The following is a 14621-nucleotide window of genomic DNA, read 5'->3' on the forward strand; positions in this document are numbered from 1 at the left end:
AGTTCTCATCTCACACAAATGTTATTTCAGTTCTGTATTGCCTCACCCTGAGATGTTAGCTGCTTCCTTCAGTCACCCCTTCCAAAATCAAAGTCTTTTCTCTTTTGCATGTGTGTATCTAATTATATGAACAATGTTTTGGTGCCAGTATGTTCTTAATGATTGGTATTGCAATTAATTACGTAGTAGACTCCTGATATGTGGTGGTGCAACATCCCCAGGAGATTTTGGATGCTGAAACTAGGCATTGATTCAAATTCCTGTGTCAAATTTTTAATTCAAATTATTAGATTTGAATGAGTCAAAATGGATTAAATATTGGTGCAATGACTATTTGCCCATTGAGGGTTTGTAAATATTGTACGAAGTGCTAGTGACAGAACATCCCTGACGTATCATTTCTAATTTCCATTTTCTTTTTAAATGGGTTGGTTTGAACTGAACCTCTTACACCATTTAATTGGAATGTTCATTCCATTGGATACCAGCATATTGGGCATGTTGCTTTGTGAATATTAGTCAACAAATTTCTCACTAATCTGAAAGGTAAGTACAGATCAGGAATGCTATTTGGCCTATCTGACTTACCATTCCAATATAAGGCCTAGGCGGACCACCCCCTCCCCCCAGCCAATTATTAGCAATCCTCGGGAGACCAACTCAATAATTACAAGGTTTATTCCTTTGGTGGGTTTTCACTACTCCAAAAGTTGAACATTTAAACTGCCCTCCAGTTATAATTAGGGGAGGTGTTTCTTTTTCAAGGCCAATCCAATTGCAAAATAGCTCTTTTTTAAAAAAAACAATAGATTGTATCCAAACTCTTTGTTTCCCTCCATAGTTTTCCAAAGTGGGCCTTTCCCATTGGGATCAGAGATCAGCATGCTGTCATATCAAATCCAATTGCAGAGGGGTTTGTGACCCACATTAAGTTGCACGTGCATGTCCCAACAATTGATTTTCATTTAAGTACCAGCCATATGCTGGAGGGGTTAGCAAGGCTTTGATTTGGTAATAATGGGCAGGAGCCAGCCTGATATGCAGTAACGCCGCATATACAAACTTGATTCAGTGGCATTTTATAAATGATGTACATTATGTAAAATGTTTAGAGATATTTAATAATGTTACCGTTTTGTTTTTGAATTTTACTATGATAGAAGCTTGTAACTTGTAAAATCAAATTGCAATGGCAATAAATAGCATCTTTGTAGTGTTTGGTCTCCTGTTGATTAGCATGGCAATTTGCCTTGGCTCAGATCTTCAGTCACGACTTGTTAATGCCAGAATCCTGATTCAGAAGCCTCATTGATTTGATTTGCGGAGGGCTATATGGGTCTCTTAATCATAAATGTTGCAACCTGCTACAAGGCTTGGCTCTATTTTACAATGCTGTACAAGCGTAGGAGGCCTGAATGCATAACGATTTCCACTTACAACGAAGGCAGGTGGAGGTGCTGTCATTCATTACCCCTTTGCTTGCTGATCTTAGTTGTCTCCCAATCTGGCAATGCTTCAATGTTAAAATTCTCATCCTTATTCTCAAATCCCTCCATGGTCTTGCTGCTCCCTGTCTCTAATCTCCTTCATCCCGACAACCCTGCAAGACCTGTGCACTCCTCCAGTTCAGGTCTCTTAGGATCCCCTATTTTCATTGTTCCATGTCCAATTAATGGCCTTTCTGCAGTTTCACTGGGGAGCAAAGATGCACAGCCAAGCACGGTGGCAATTTTAGATGCTCTGGGCTGAAAAAATGAACATTCATAAATCGACAGTGCTTACTATTAATAGTAATAGTTTGTGAATGAGGTAATCCTCACCCAAAGCAGTTCCTGCTGTATAATCTCTCTGCTCATGAATCTAAGCAGTTTGCATTCCTTTTTAAGGAGACCGGGTGTCAGCAGTGTGAACCGAGAATGAACCTAGCAGACAAGAAGTTGGAGGCAACAGGACAAAGCCATAGAGAGATTTGAACACAAGGGGCGGCGCAGTGGTTAGCACCGCAGCCTCACAGCTCCAGGGACCCGGGTTCGATTCCGGGTACTGCCTGTGTGGAGTTTGCAAGTTCTCCCTGTGTCTGCGTGGGTTTTCTCCGGGTGCTTCGGTTTCCTCCCACAAGCCAAAAGACTTGCAGGTTGATAGGTAAATTGGCCATTATAAATTGTCACTAGTATAGGTAGGTGGTAGGGAAATATAGGGACAGGTGGGGATGTTTGGTAGGAATATGGGATTAGTGTAGGATTAGTATAAATGGGTGGTTGATGTTCGGCACAGACTCGGTGGGCCGAAGGGCCTGTTTCAGTGCTGTATCTCTAATCTAATCTAATAATGATTTTAAAATGGAGGCATTTATGGTCAGTCAGCACAGATGCTGGGTGAGAGGGGTTGGTGCAAGTTAGGATATGGGCAGCAGAGTTTTGGATGACTAAGTTTATAGAGGATGTTAAGTGGAAGTCCGGCCAGGAGACCATTAGAGAGAATGGGACAAGCTCCATTTCCTTGGGACATGGCCCACTAGATGAATACAGTTCATAGCCCCCTCTTGTCGGTAATAACCAAATCTCTGCCTTTTTTCTCGTCCACAGAGCGCACGAAATCAGGAGATCACAATACAGGATAGTTGATTTACTCAACCTTGGGTGTTCTATGTTATGGGCTTGCAGCTCAATTGCACAATTTATTTATTTAAAAAAGGGGAAGGAATCCCAGGTCTGATTCGCCAAGCCAGGCTGATCTCAATCAGGATGAGGGTATAGACATTTAAACTGGACAAAGTTAGAGAAGTAACAGATTTTAAGCAAGTACAGAAGCTGGGAAAGGTGAGTAAAGAACAAAAGGGAAGGTCTGTGGTAGGGGTTGAAGGCAGGAGATTAGATGGCAAAAGGTATGACAGTGCAAGGAAAAAGGGATTGGTAATGGGACAAGTAAACAAAGGATATGTCGAGAGGAGGTGTAAATGGGAAAAACAGAATCATCAACAACAGCTGTTGTCTGAAAAAATGAGGCCAGGCTTCTGATCTGAGATTGTTGAATTCAATGTTGAGACCAGAAGCTGTCAGATGACAGCTGTTCCTTGCTCAGTCATTTCTTTGTCTTAATTCTTAACCTCATTGGTTAAGCAGATACACAGTTGATCCTGCCGTTCACTAAGATCCCTGTTGTCCTCAGCACAGCGATGTCAACTTGCAGTAAGTTATAATGCAAATCGTTTTTGAGCTGAAGGAAGCAGGAAAAAAACTGTCTAACGGAACATATGCGATGCCCCACTCCAAGATCCAGTTCATGGTGCTGAAATTCAAGTTCATTGCCTCGTGTTTCTTAGAGGATATGCAGTAAGCTTCTTTCTCGCTTTCCTTTCCTTGCCTACTATTGTATTACCCACATCATTCCTACACAAGGGCTGAGCAGTTTGCTCCCTGAACTCCAGCAAAGCTAATCACCGGGATGTATATATGGAATTATGAATATCTGGGAATGAGTTGCATGCTGGAATCTAATCAAAGAGTTCAGGTGGTTTATATGTAGATTAACGGATATCATTGAATGAAGTAGAGACTGGAAGTTAATCAAGAGGAGTTCAGGTGGTTTATATTTGGAATATGGATTCCCTGGATTGACTTACAAACCGGAATCTAATTGGAATGTTCAGGTAGTTTATATTTAGAGTAACAGATACTTGAGAGTGAGTTACAGGCTGGAATCTAATCGAGGGATTTTGTGGTTTATATATAGAATAACAGATAGTCAGGAGTGAGCTACGTGTTGGAATCTCATCAACAGCAGCTGGTCTCCATGCCTCATGAGCTCTGGAAGCATTGCTTTCCCAGCTAGATGCCCAACAGTGCATTAGGCAAGCAGTATTCCAATTAGTTACCACAGCAAGGTGGACAGGCTGATGCAGCATCAATGGTCCTCCACAATGTCACTGGCACCTTTTGTACGTAATGTACTCCATCATACTGCTAATGTGTTGCAGGCATCTGAACCAACCTTACAATAGCCATACCAAGCCTGACTTACCAAAGGGGGTCCAAAATACCCACCTAATTCAGGCACTAGGTCCTTTCTAATATGGAAGTCAGGGTCCTGTGCATAAATAAGTCCTTGCTTGCCATTTTTGATCAAAACTGACGAGTAGATGGGCCTACACGGTTCGACCAGTTGCACAGACCATGGAAGCGAAGAAGCCCTGCCTCATCTCGAGACCTCAATGCTGGGGACTGCACCTAGAGGCCTGTTTGGCACCCGGCAGCTTGCTTGTCAAATTTAAATGAGGCAAAGGCTTCGAAGTCACAGAGGCCTCTTCACCAGGCAGTCAGCCAAAAGTCAAAATTGATCCCCCTTAACTTCCATGGGGATGCAGGAGCTCTAATAGAAGTTTTAGAGGGTCGCGGGGTCAGGAACCAGAGCTGACGCGATTTGAAGATAGTGGTCCTGTTGGTCATCTCTTGGGACAATCCGCAACTTTCAATGTCAAGGCGGGGGAGGGGGAACAGAGAAGCGGTTCACTTCCAATTAAGGGTCTTTTAGAAGCCTGTTAATGGGTTGGGGAGGTCAGTACCATCATTTTGGAAGGGGATTCCAGCAAACTTGAATGGTCTGGTGTATGTTAGTGCACAGCTGTCGGGTGCACTGTGGAGGCAAAGGGAAAGTGTTTCTGTTACTTTCAAACATTTATTGGGAGCCCCGGTATCCTGGGCAGGGACGTGAGCAGTACCTTTGTTTTGGCTATTTCGCCATATGGTGCTGTCCCTCTGAGGAGCTGCCTGTTCTCTTCAGCAAGGCAGCAGCAGGCCCCATCATGGCTGCCAAGTGCCTCTGCTCGTGGCACCTGGAGGCACTCAGCACCTCAAATTGGGTGCTGAGCTCACCTCTTGCATTTAAAAATAGTGTCGTGTGAGCGATGCAGTGGAGGTGCGGGGTCGGAACCTGGAAATTATCCAGGTGTCGGGTTCCTAAGACCGGATTAAAAACCAAGCCCCTGGTATCAAAATCCTTGGATGGTGGAGAGCAGCTAAATTCAATGACATTAATTACCAGCACGCTCGTCTCCCTCACCCCACCTTAGATCCCCCCTGGTGGTCTGACTTATTCTGGCCCACCCTCTGGTATCACTCCCAAATAAGCAAGTCATCTTGTGGAAGCTTAGCTAACGAGCATGGGCAGGTACTGAACCATACGGAGGGGGTGGATAATTGGGCATCACTGCGAACCTCAGATATCCTGACCCACCTTCTACACACAACATGCTCTATTAGAGGTTGTTCGAGGACCGAACGACTTTTCCCCATTATATGCCCATGAAGTGGAGCTCAGTTGTCGTGGACCTGCTTCTGCATGATGCATTCAGGACACACACACACACAAGTACAGACAAAACAAATGTAAAATGATCCAGACCAAAGTGAAATCAGCCACCATTCTTAGGTCCATTGATTTCATTTCTCAATCCTGAACAATAACTTACATTATATCATTGTTTCAGCCAAGCAGATAAAAATTAAACAGTGCTTGATCACACCGAATGTTAGAAATTTCAGAATAAACTATCGAACACATTTGCATCAATAATACACAAGTCAGTAAGTTGTAATTTACACAGATCAAGCTTTTACAGTGCTCAAAACAGTCTCTTAATTCAATCCCATTGTGCCTTTTCTCCCTTTGCTGTCGGTCATGACAGAAATCGGTGTTTTCCATAACTTTGTACACAATCTCTAATTCACCTCACAGCAGACAAGAAATGTATCTCTCCTTAAATCCAGTGTAGCCTCCATCTCCTCAGTCTCTATTGCTACTGTTTCTCTGGCTAGATCATTTGGTACATTTATATGGAGAGAAAAATAAAAAGTTTCAAAAAATATATATATATCTTCTCATAGGTGGGAGCAGTTAGGTATTTACATTAAGTCTGCACTACTGCTGCAGTCGGAAATGTGCTTGGATCAGGTGTACACCATATATCACCATGGTGACGTAATACTTAGCAATGTGGCCCACAGTTTATTACCATGGTGATACTACACAATCTGTTGTTTGTTTACAAGCGGGACAGAAACTCCCAGTTTGCAAGTGCTGCAGTGAGAGTTGGCTACTGCACCCGATCCGTGTATGATCCTATTCACTAGCTGGCTCTGGGCGGTACAGGAGTAACTGATGTGCTTCATGAGTGGAGGGACATAGAGAGCAACAGACTGATCAAACCACAAATGCTTATATATCTGGCAATTATCTCATTGCTGTTTGTGGGAGCTTGCTGTGTGTAAATTTGCTGCCACATTTCCCTACATTACAACAGTGACTACACTTCAAAAACTACTTAATTGAATGGAACGCACTTTGGGACATCCTGGTGGCGTTAGAAATGCAAGCTCTTTCTTACATAGCAGTTTTAGGATGAATCAGTGACCAGTTTTCAGATGTAGTTTAATTATTAAGCCTGTTTGAAGTCACTGAAATTGAATTAGATTGAATCTAGCTAATGCTAAAAATCCTTCTCATGGATTTATGCTGAGTTTTTATTACATAATAGGGTGTAGCTGGAAGGGATAAACAAAGACAGCTATCTCTCAGATTTGATCATTGCAGAACAAAGGGAACTCGGACACTGATGGGCATACCACCCATTTCCTATAGAGTAATACATGCTACAGCCCTGGCGGTAGTCTTAGTGGTAAGGTGAACATCTCCTCACTCCTGGCTATGGAAATCTGACAGGAAATGTAACAAAGGCAGTTTTGACACAGTTACCAATGGGCACAGTTGTAAAGTATGATCCGGCTCCAGTCGTAAGGAGGGATGCGGTGACGAGTGGAAAGGTCAAATGATCTGGTCATTTATCTCCCTGTTGTTTATGGGATCTTGCTGTGTGGAGATGTGGATGCCGTGTTTGCCTACAAGACAGCAGTGACCGCACTTCAAAAGCAATTTCGTGGCTGTGAAGTGCTTTACGATGTCCTGAGGGCATACAAAGGCACTGTATAAATGCACGTTTGTTGTTGCGTATAGGCCATTGAGTGACAGAAAGCCTTATGAATGCAGCAAATATAAGGGGAGTTATTGGGTGTACAAACATTCACTGACTGTGAGCTGCTCTGTTTATAAGTTGCCCCTTCCCAGTTGCTAACAGTAATGCCCAGACTCCGAAAGCTCAGGCATGTTAAATATTAATCAGGTGGGCATACATGCCATCATACAACGTGGATGATTTCTGAAGCAGATGACACTATTATTGTTGTGGCACTTACATTGAACACATTGTGTGGGAGCCTGAACAAAAGGACTGCTGCCTACAGTCACTACACTGCAAGCATTTCACTGACCATGACATGCTTTTGAGAGGCTAAGTGCTATAAAAATGCGAGTCTGTCTTTCTGACAGGGGCATCAGTGTGGAGGCTGGACGGGACTCTGCAATGGCAAACAAACAGGAATAGCTGATGAAAGGTCACAGACCTGACACGTTAACTCTGCTTCTCTCTCCACAGATGCCGCCTGACCTGCTGAGTATGTCCAGCACTTTCTATTTTTATTTTTAAACAGGAATAGCTGGTAGCCCAGGGTGCCGAGAATGCCCATTATTTTTCAACCAGCTGAGGTAGGTTATACAGAATTGGACTCTGTTTTACTCTATTCGGGACCACTTCCCACTGATCATTGTAGCAGCTTAAAGGGGACGAGGGATGAGTGAAGGGGGGCAAGTGCCCTAATTGTAATTGAAGCACATGTATCCTAGGTCACAGTTTATGTGTCTTATAGGCAATTTATGGCAACTGTTTGTCTCCTGTAGGCACCTGATTTCAGGTAAAGCACAAACATTACAAAGAAAGATTTCACTAAGAAATATCAAATAAAAGACCCTTGCAGTGAGTATCGAGTGATTGGACCACCCTCTTCCCTCACAGGGAAGAAATCCACCATGGTGGCTGGTGAAAGTTAAATTCAATTAATTAATAAAAATCTGGAATTGAAATGTGGTCTTGGTAATGGTGCCATGAAACTATCATCGATTGCCATATTTAAAAAAATCTGGTTCACTAATGCCCTTTAGGGAAGGAAATCTGCTGTCCTTACCTGGTCTGGCCGACATGTGACTCCAGACCCACAGCAATGTGGTTGACTCTTAACTGCCCTCTGAAATGGCCTAGCAAGCTACTCAGTTGTCAAGGGCAATTGGGAATGGGCAACAAATGCTGGCCTTGCCGGTAACGCCCACCTCCCATGAAAGAATTTTTTTAAATGGCGCTGGGTTGAATGGTCAATGGCAATGCCGTGCCAAAGAATGTGTCTCTGTGATGAAGCTGCCTCACAAATGATCTGTTCTAAATCCTCGAAGCCCAGCTCTGTTGAAAGACTCTGTTTGAAGTTTGCTGCCACCTTGGGTACCGTTCCACTTGATAACTGCCTGTAAATCTCACACAAAACAACACCAATGGCTTCATGCAGTGACATTACCTATTGCACAGCAAACACCAATTCTCATCTCTTCTGCCCCCTAATTTTCTCCCCTCCTCTGCTGAAGGCACTGACTCGTACTGAGGTACCAGTTCCACATGCAGTGGCAGTGCTCCAATACCTCACCTCAACTGGCCATTAGTATGGACTTTCCTGAATGGCGAAGTGGGGAGGATCTGGTGGCGATGTGACTATTGGAGCAGGTGGTGGGGGTGGGGGGGTGAGGCGGTTGGGAACAGGGGCACCATCATTGAGCCCAAACCTGGCCTCACCCACTATTCGCAACTTTCCAGCAGGGATGAGCTACGAGGAGCAGGATGGCTCACTGATTGTCCCCTCATTAACCCAGGGATTCTGTACCAGTCATGGCTGCCCCCAGTTAGCTCCCTAGACAAGGAACAAAATCTACAGTCTTTTGGTCCATATGGTTTATTAGTGTGCAGGAAGATGCGATTATCTTCTAAACATATAGGGGAGCTTTACTGCTTTGGATTTATCTAAAGGGAACATCATAACGTATTACAAGGAGGAAAGTGGGCACTCTTGGCAAAACCAAACCTCTTGTTCTGCCTGCAGCTGAGACTGTCTCTCATCTGGCCACCCCACCCACCAGCACTGCATGCAGCAATCACAAAGTGCATGACAGCAGCCTGGGAGTAAATCATCCCTCTTCCTATACCCTCCCAGCTGAGGTGAGGGAACTCAGTAGAGAGGCGAGAGAGGGTGGGAGGTTATTCTGGGCACGGGCCTACATTGTATGACACAGCTCGTTCGAGGTTGCTGATTGTGCGATTGTACATAAGCACCATAGACCCGACCCCACAGGATCTCTACTGGTCTTCCACCCTACTTTTGGCAGTTGACATGCAGAACTGCCAAGGAAACGAGGAACACCAGCTTACATTAGCAGAAAATTATACAGCACAGAAAGAAGCCATTCAGCCCATTGTGCCTGTTCTGGCCCTTTGAAAGAGCTGTCCAATTAATTTTGCTCATTCCCCATAGCGCTCCAAAGTTCTACTTTTCAATTCTCTCTTGAAAGTTACTATTGAATCTGCTTCTGCCATGTTTTCAGGCAGCACATTCCAGATTGTAACAACTCGCTGCGTAAAAGAAATTCTCAATTCCCTCTGATTGTTTTGCCAATTATTTACATTATTAATGAGGATCCTCCCAGTCAGGCTGGGAGCGGGACGTTTTTGGCAGCAATTTTAACCGGGCTGATGCAACCCCACAGCTGGCGACAGCAGGTTCGGGCTGAATTGTGGTGGTTCCTCCCACTACATTCTCCACTGTCGACCAGTCTGCCAACACTCACTGTGTAACATGCATGAAGAGTGGCCATTTAGATAAAACAAAAAGAGTGGATGGGGAACCAGTGGAACCAAACCCATCAACAAGAGAGAGCTGAGAGGAGAGGAGCAAACTGGAATTTAAAAACAGGGGTTAGGTAAATGAAACCCTACTGGTCAAAGATCGATGCTCCTGACTCCTTTCCCTCTGGGCAGTGCTGGTACTGGTATCTTTTACCATTAGAAACACATTTGGTACCACTGGAATTATTCACACCAAGTTTGCACTAGTGGGGTTTACACATTGAGTTTGGCACAACAGCCTGCAATCATCATGCAGTAACAGACACACATACATGAGTACACACAACGCACACACACACACACCTTACGGACACAGAGACACCAGAAAAGGCACAGAAACTGCTTCTAAAAATAGAGATGAAGTAGTTACAGGGGACGTATTGATATTCTGTGACCAAATTGGGATTCCGGTTGATAAACAGAACCAGTTTTTCCAACACTGCATTCGGTTTAAATATCCAGCTCTCCGCCATTTCTCCATTTTTAGAAAAATATTTTTCTCTGTGTGTTGCAAGATTCAGGCTGTCTGTACACAAATTATTTCATGATTGCTTTGTGAAATACTGAACTGTGAATTAAATATTAATATAAGACGCACCCCTCCTCTGGGGGGAGGGGAGGGATTAATGGCAGCTGCCGATCGTAAAGTCCAATGGAATGTCCAAGAACAGTGGTTCACCGGGAATGACTTGGTGTGCCAACCAAAGACCACAACATTCTTCAAAATAGTGATGGTATTCTTCCTGGAGGTCGCTGCAGATTTGTGCCCTCCTTTCTGTTGTAAATGTCGCATCTAAAGCCTATGCCGATTGGGCTATATGTAATATCAAGATCTGCCCCTCAGAGTACTGGTGTTACAGGGATTGTCACAGTTAGTCTGGTGGCAGAACAGATATATATTCATGTCAATCCACGACATAGGGCGTCACAACACGGGGCGTGGGGGGGGGCGTCATATACCACCCATGTTCAGTTAGCGGACGCCCATCACCACAAACCGATGAGGAGCGAGCTCCTGCATTGACGCTAGTAGTCAGGAGGCTTTGACTGTCCGGCCGTGTATAATTGGGAAATAGCAGGGCAACATGCACTAGAAGACTGACCCCCCCCCCTCAGCGTGGGTTCTCAAACTGAATTCCTGAGAGTGGACTTGGCACCAGGACTCAGTACAGACAAGATATAAGTTCACAGCCTCTGGAATATGTCTGCCTTGGTTCACAACAACAGCTTATGTTGCACCTTTATTACAGTAACAATATCCCAAGGCGCTGCGCAAGAGCGTTACCAGAAATCACGCCACGCTCCTTCCAGCTGGCATGAGTTTAGTCTCAGCTTCAGGCAAGTTGGTTGGACTTTCTGCAGCATTAGTTTTCATCCGAATAAAAGTGTGAAGATGTTCCAAAATGTACAAACAGCAATCGCGTCGGCTCCCTGAAGTAACAAAACTCCCTGGGGTTTTAAAAAGTAGAAGTTTTAGCATCAGGCTCGAGAGAGTAGATTTTACTCTGTGGAACATTTTAAGTAATACAGGTCATGTCCACTTTAAGGAAAGTGCTGGGTTGTAAGTCGAGCCTTTGGGAATGTCAGCCACTTTGGGAGTGTGCGCCTGTTCGAGATACCAGCTGGTATTGGAAGATAAATTGGCTCCAGTGCTGTGCAAGCTGAAGCAACAGTCGGCTGTGTCTCGAGTTCAGTTGTGACTGTAGTTTGAAGATCTTTTCCCAGCGTGACTAAGATAGAATCTTCTCTTCCATTGGGGGTCCTGGGTCGGCATTTTGTGCTTTAACTTGTTTAAGTGCTTATTGCAGCATCAGCAGAAGCTGACATTAGGGGAAATATATACACGCGTTTAAAAAATAAAGCCATAAATATAAGTCTCTCAGGTTCAGTGGTTAGCTCTCGCAGGGTTCAAAAGCTGCCAGCCATCTTGCACCAGCAGCATGGGGTGCAGCATTTAAAGACCCATCTCACCCACCCACTCTTACAAAATAAGATGCAGCAAAGGTCAATTGGTTTAATACTCTCTTCTGCCTCGGTCTTTACGACATGGGATGCCCACTGAGCTATCTCCAGACACCGTGGGTGACCTGTGGCATGAAGCTTTGCATTGGGATCATTCCCATCAGGGTTATAAAGGGACAATGTCGGCATTTTGCCGCAAGACTTTAACAGCGGTCCATGGGCTCAGTCCAACATGGCGTCCAACTGATCGGCGAGGTCGTCGAACATGCTCCCAATGTCGTCTAAAATGTTGCCAGCAGACTTCACCGAAATGGAGCTGGGGGTATAAAAGAAAAGAAAAAAGCAACAAGAGAGGGTCAGATACTGACAGAAACAATGCTGGGGTCTCAGCTATTTACAATCTAAATAAATGACTTAGAACACGAGACAGAGAGTAATCTATCTAAGTTTGTTGTTGATGGGAATGTCAGCTGTGAAGAGGAGACAAAGAGGCTGCAAAGAGTGGGTGACAAGGTGACAGATGGAGTATAATGTGGGGAAGTGTGAGGTTATTCACTTTGGTAGTAAGAATAGAAAAGCAACATTTTTTTTAAAAGGTGGAACACCTTTCTACGTTGATGTTCAGAGGGATTTGGGGGTAGGCTTACAAAGAACACAAAAGGTTAGCATCCGGGTACACAAAGAAATTTGGAAGGCAAATGGCATGTTGGCTTTTATTGCAAAGGGATTAGAGTACAAGGATAAGGAAGTCTTATCACAATTATATAGGGCTTTGGTGAGACCACATCTGGAGTACTGTGCGCTGTTTTAGTCTCCATATTTAAGGAAGGATATACTTGCACTGGAGGTGGTACAGTGAAGGTTCACTGGACTAGTTCCTGGGATGAGAGGGTTGTCCTATAATGAGAGGCTGAGCAAATTGGGCCTATACTATATGGAGTTTAGAAGAATGAGAGGGGATCTCATTGAAACATACAAGATTCTGAAGGGGCTTGAGAGGGTAGACACGGAGAGGTTGTTTCCTCTGGCTGAGGAATCTAGAACATGGGGCACAGACTCAGGATAAGGGGCCAATCATTTAGGACTGAAATGAGGAGAAATTTCTTCACTCAGAGGGTTGTGAATCTTCAGAATTGTCCAACCCAGACGGTTGTGGATACTCGATCGTTGAATATATATAAGGCTGAGATAAACAGATATTGGTCTCTCAGGGAATCAAGGGATATGGGGAGTGGGCAGAAATTTGGAATTGAGGTAGATGATCAGTCATGTTCATACTGAATAGCAGAGCAGGCTGGAGGAGCCTTTTGGTCTACTCCTGCTCCTATTTATGTTCTTAAGATACGTGCTGGAAATGTACAGAGGGTCAGTCAGCATCTGGAAAGAGACAAGGCAGGTTACAGGCTTCCAGGTGTGCTTCATTGGGACCAATGACTGAAGGACAAACATGTATCTCAGTATGACCGGGAGAGAGAACTCAGGGAGCTCGGGTAGTCACAGACAAAACATTTCCACTTGTGGGGAAAGTCCAAAACCAGGAACCATAAATATAAGATAGTTATTGATAAAACCAATAGGAAATTCAGAAGAAACTTCTTTACCCAGAGTGGTTAAAATGAGGAACATGCTACCGCAAACAGTGGTTTAAGTGAATCGCATAGATGCATTTAAGGAGAAGCTAGATAAATACATGAGTGAGTAACGATTAGAAGCATACATTGATCGGGTGAGATGAAGAGGGAGGGGAGGAGGCTCATGTGGAGCATAAACACTGGCATGGGGCATCATGGGGCAACTTCTCCCCATTTTTCATTTCTGTTGGCCTCTCAGCTCTATCGTTTCACCCTCTGAACCATCTACATGTTATTTTCCCTTTCTTATTCACTGACGATCTCTTATTTTTCTCTTAAGGAGTTTCTTGGTCATTCAGTCCATTAACTACCTCCCTGCTGTCTTATTTATTGATTTGTTTCTTCTCCCTACTTTCCAATCTTAGTATGGATTACGCGTCCAGTAACATAATCACGACACCACCAAGTAGAGATGCGACCCTTGTTATTAATAGTTATACTTACACGTCATTGCCATTGTCTTCCTGAGTCAGTTTCTGCTCCACGGCATGAAGAGCTGCCTCCAGTGAGGTGCTGGTCTGTTCCAGTCGCTGATGAGCCAGGGCAGTCTGTGGGGTCTCCACTGAAAGCTTTGTGAATGCTCCTCCCACCAGCCCTGCCTTCCCGGCAACAGGACCCACGGACACAGAGGCATGTGCAGCCCCTAGTTGCTGCACGGGGCAGGAGGACCCTGGCGTCGTGGCAGCAAGGATCCCGCCCTGTGGAGGCCTGCTGGCTTTAGGACTGGCAAATGGCAGCCCTCGTGCTGGTGCCGACTTTGGGGAGACAGGCGGTGAGGGGAATGGAGGCTGCTTTTGGCAGTGTTCTGAAAAAATAGGACATAATAAAACAATTAACAGCCTGCTTTTCAAAATCAAAGTTGCAGGAACAGTTGAAGAAAGCACCTTTTAATGGGCATCCCGAAGCACGACACAGACAATGATGTACTTAATACATCACTTTTGCTATCCAGACAAAAGCAGTAGCCAATTTGTGCACAGCAAGATCCCACAAACAGCAAATGGCCAGTTCTGTTATAATGGTGTCAGTTAAGGGCCAGGACACCAGGGAGAACTCCCCTCTCTTCCTCAAAGTTGTCAGATCTTTTACATCCAGCTGAGAGGCTAGATGAAAGATGCCTCCCCTGACAGTGCAGCACTCCCTCAGTACTGCACTGGCGGGTCAGCCGAGATTATGTGCTCAAGTCTCTGGAGCGGGAA

The 14621-nt window shown here is 44.6% G+C and overlaps 1 protein-coding gene across 4 annotated transcripts in view; it reads right to left on the minus strand.

The window, feature by feature from the left end:
* Positions 1-5421: 5421 nt before the first annotated feature.
* Positions 5422-14621, minus strand: part of LOC137384217 (caskin-2-like) — a 276988-nt gene continuing 267788 nt past the window's right edge. For all 4 annotated transcript variants that reach the window (XM_068057900.1, XM_068057898.1, XM_068057896.1 and 1 more), the window contains 2 exons: positions 13867-14227; positions 5422-12107 (listed from right to left, as the gene is read on the minus strand). In XM_068057900.1, the coding sequence (XP_067914001.1) occupies positions 12014-12107; positions 13867-14227 (455 nt within the window). In that variant the 3' untranslated portion in view covers positions 5422-12013. The remainder of the gene's footprint in view (positions 12108-13866; positions 14228-14621) is intronic.

This window comes from Heterodontus francisci, chromosome 26 (assembly GCF_036365525.1).
Source record: "Heterodontus francisci isolate sHetFra1 chromosome 26, sHetFra1.hap1, whole genome shotgun sequence".
Classification (NCBI taxonomy): Eukaryota; Metazoa; Chordata; class Chondrichthyes; order Heterodontiformes; family Heterodontidae; genus Heterodontus; species Heterodontus francisci.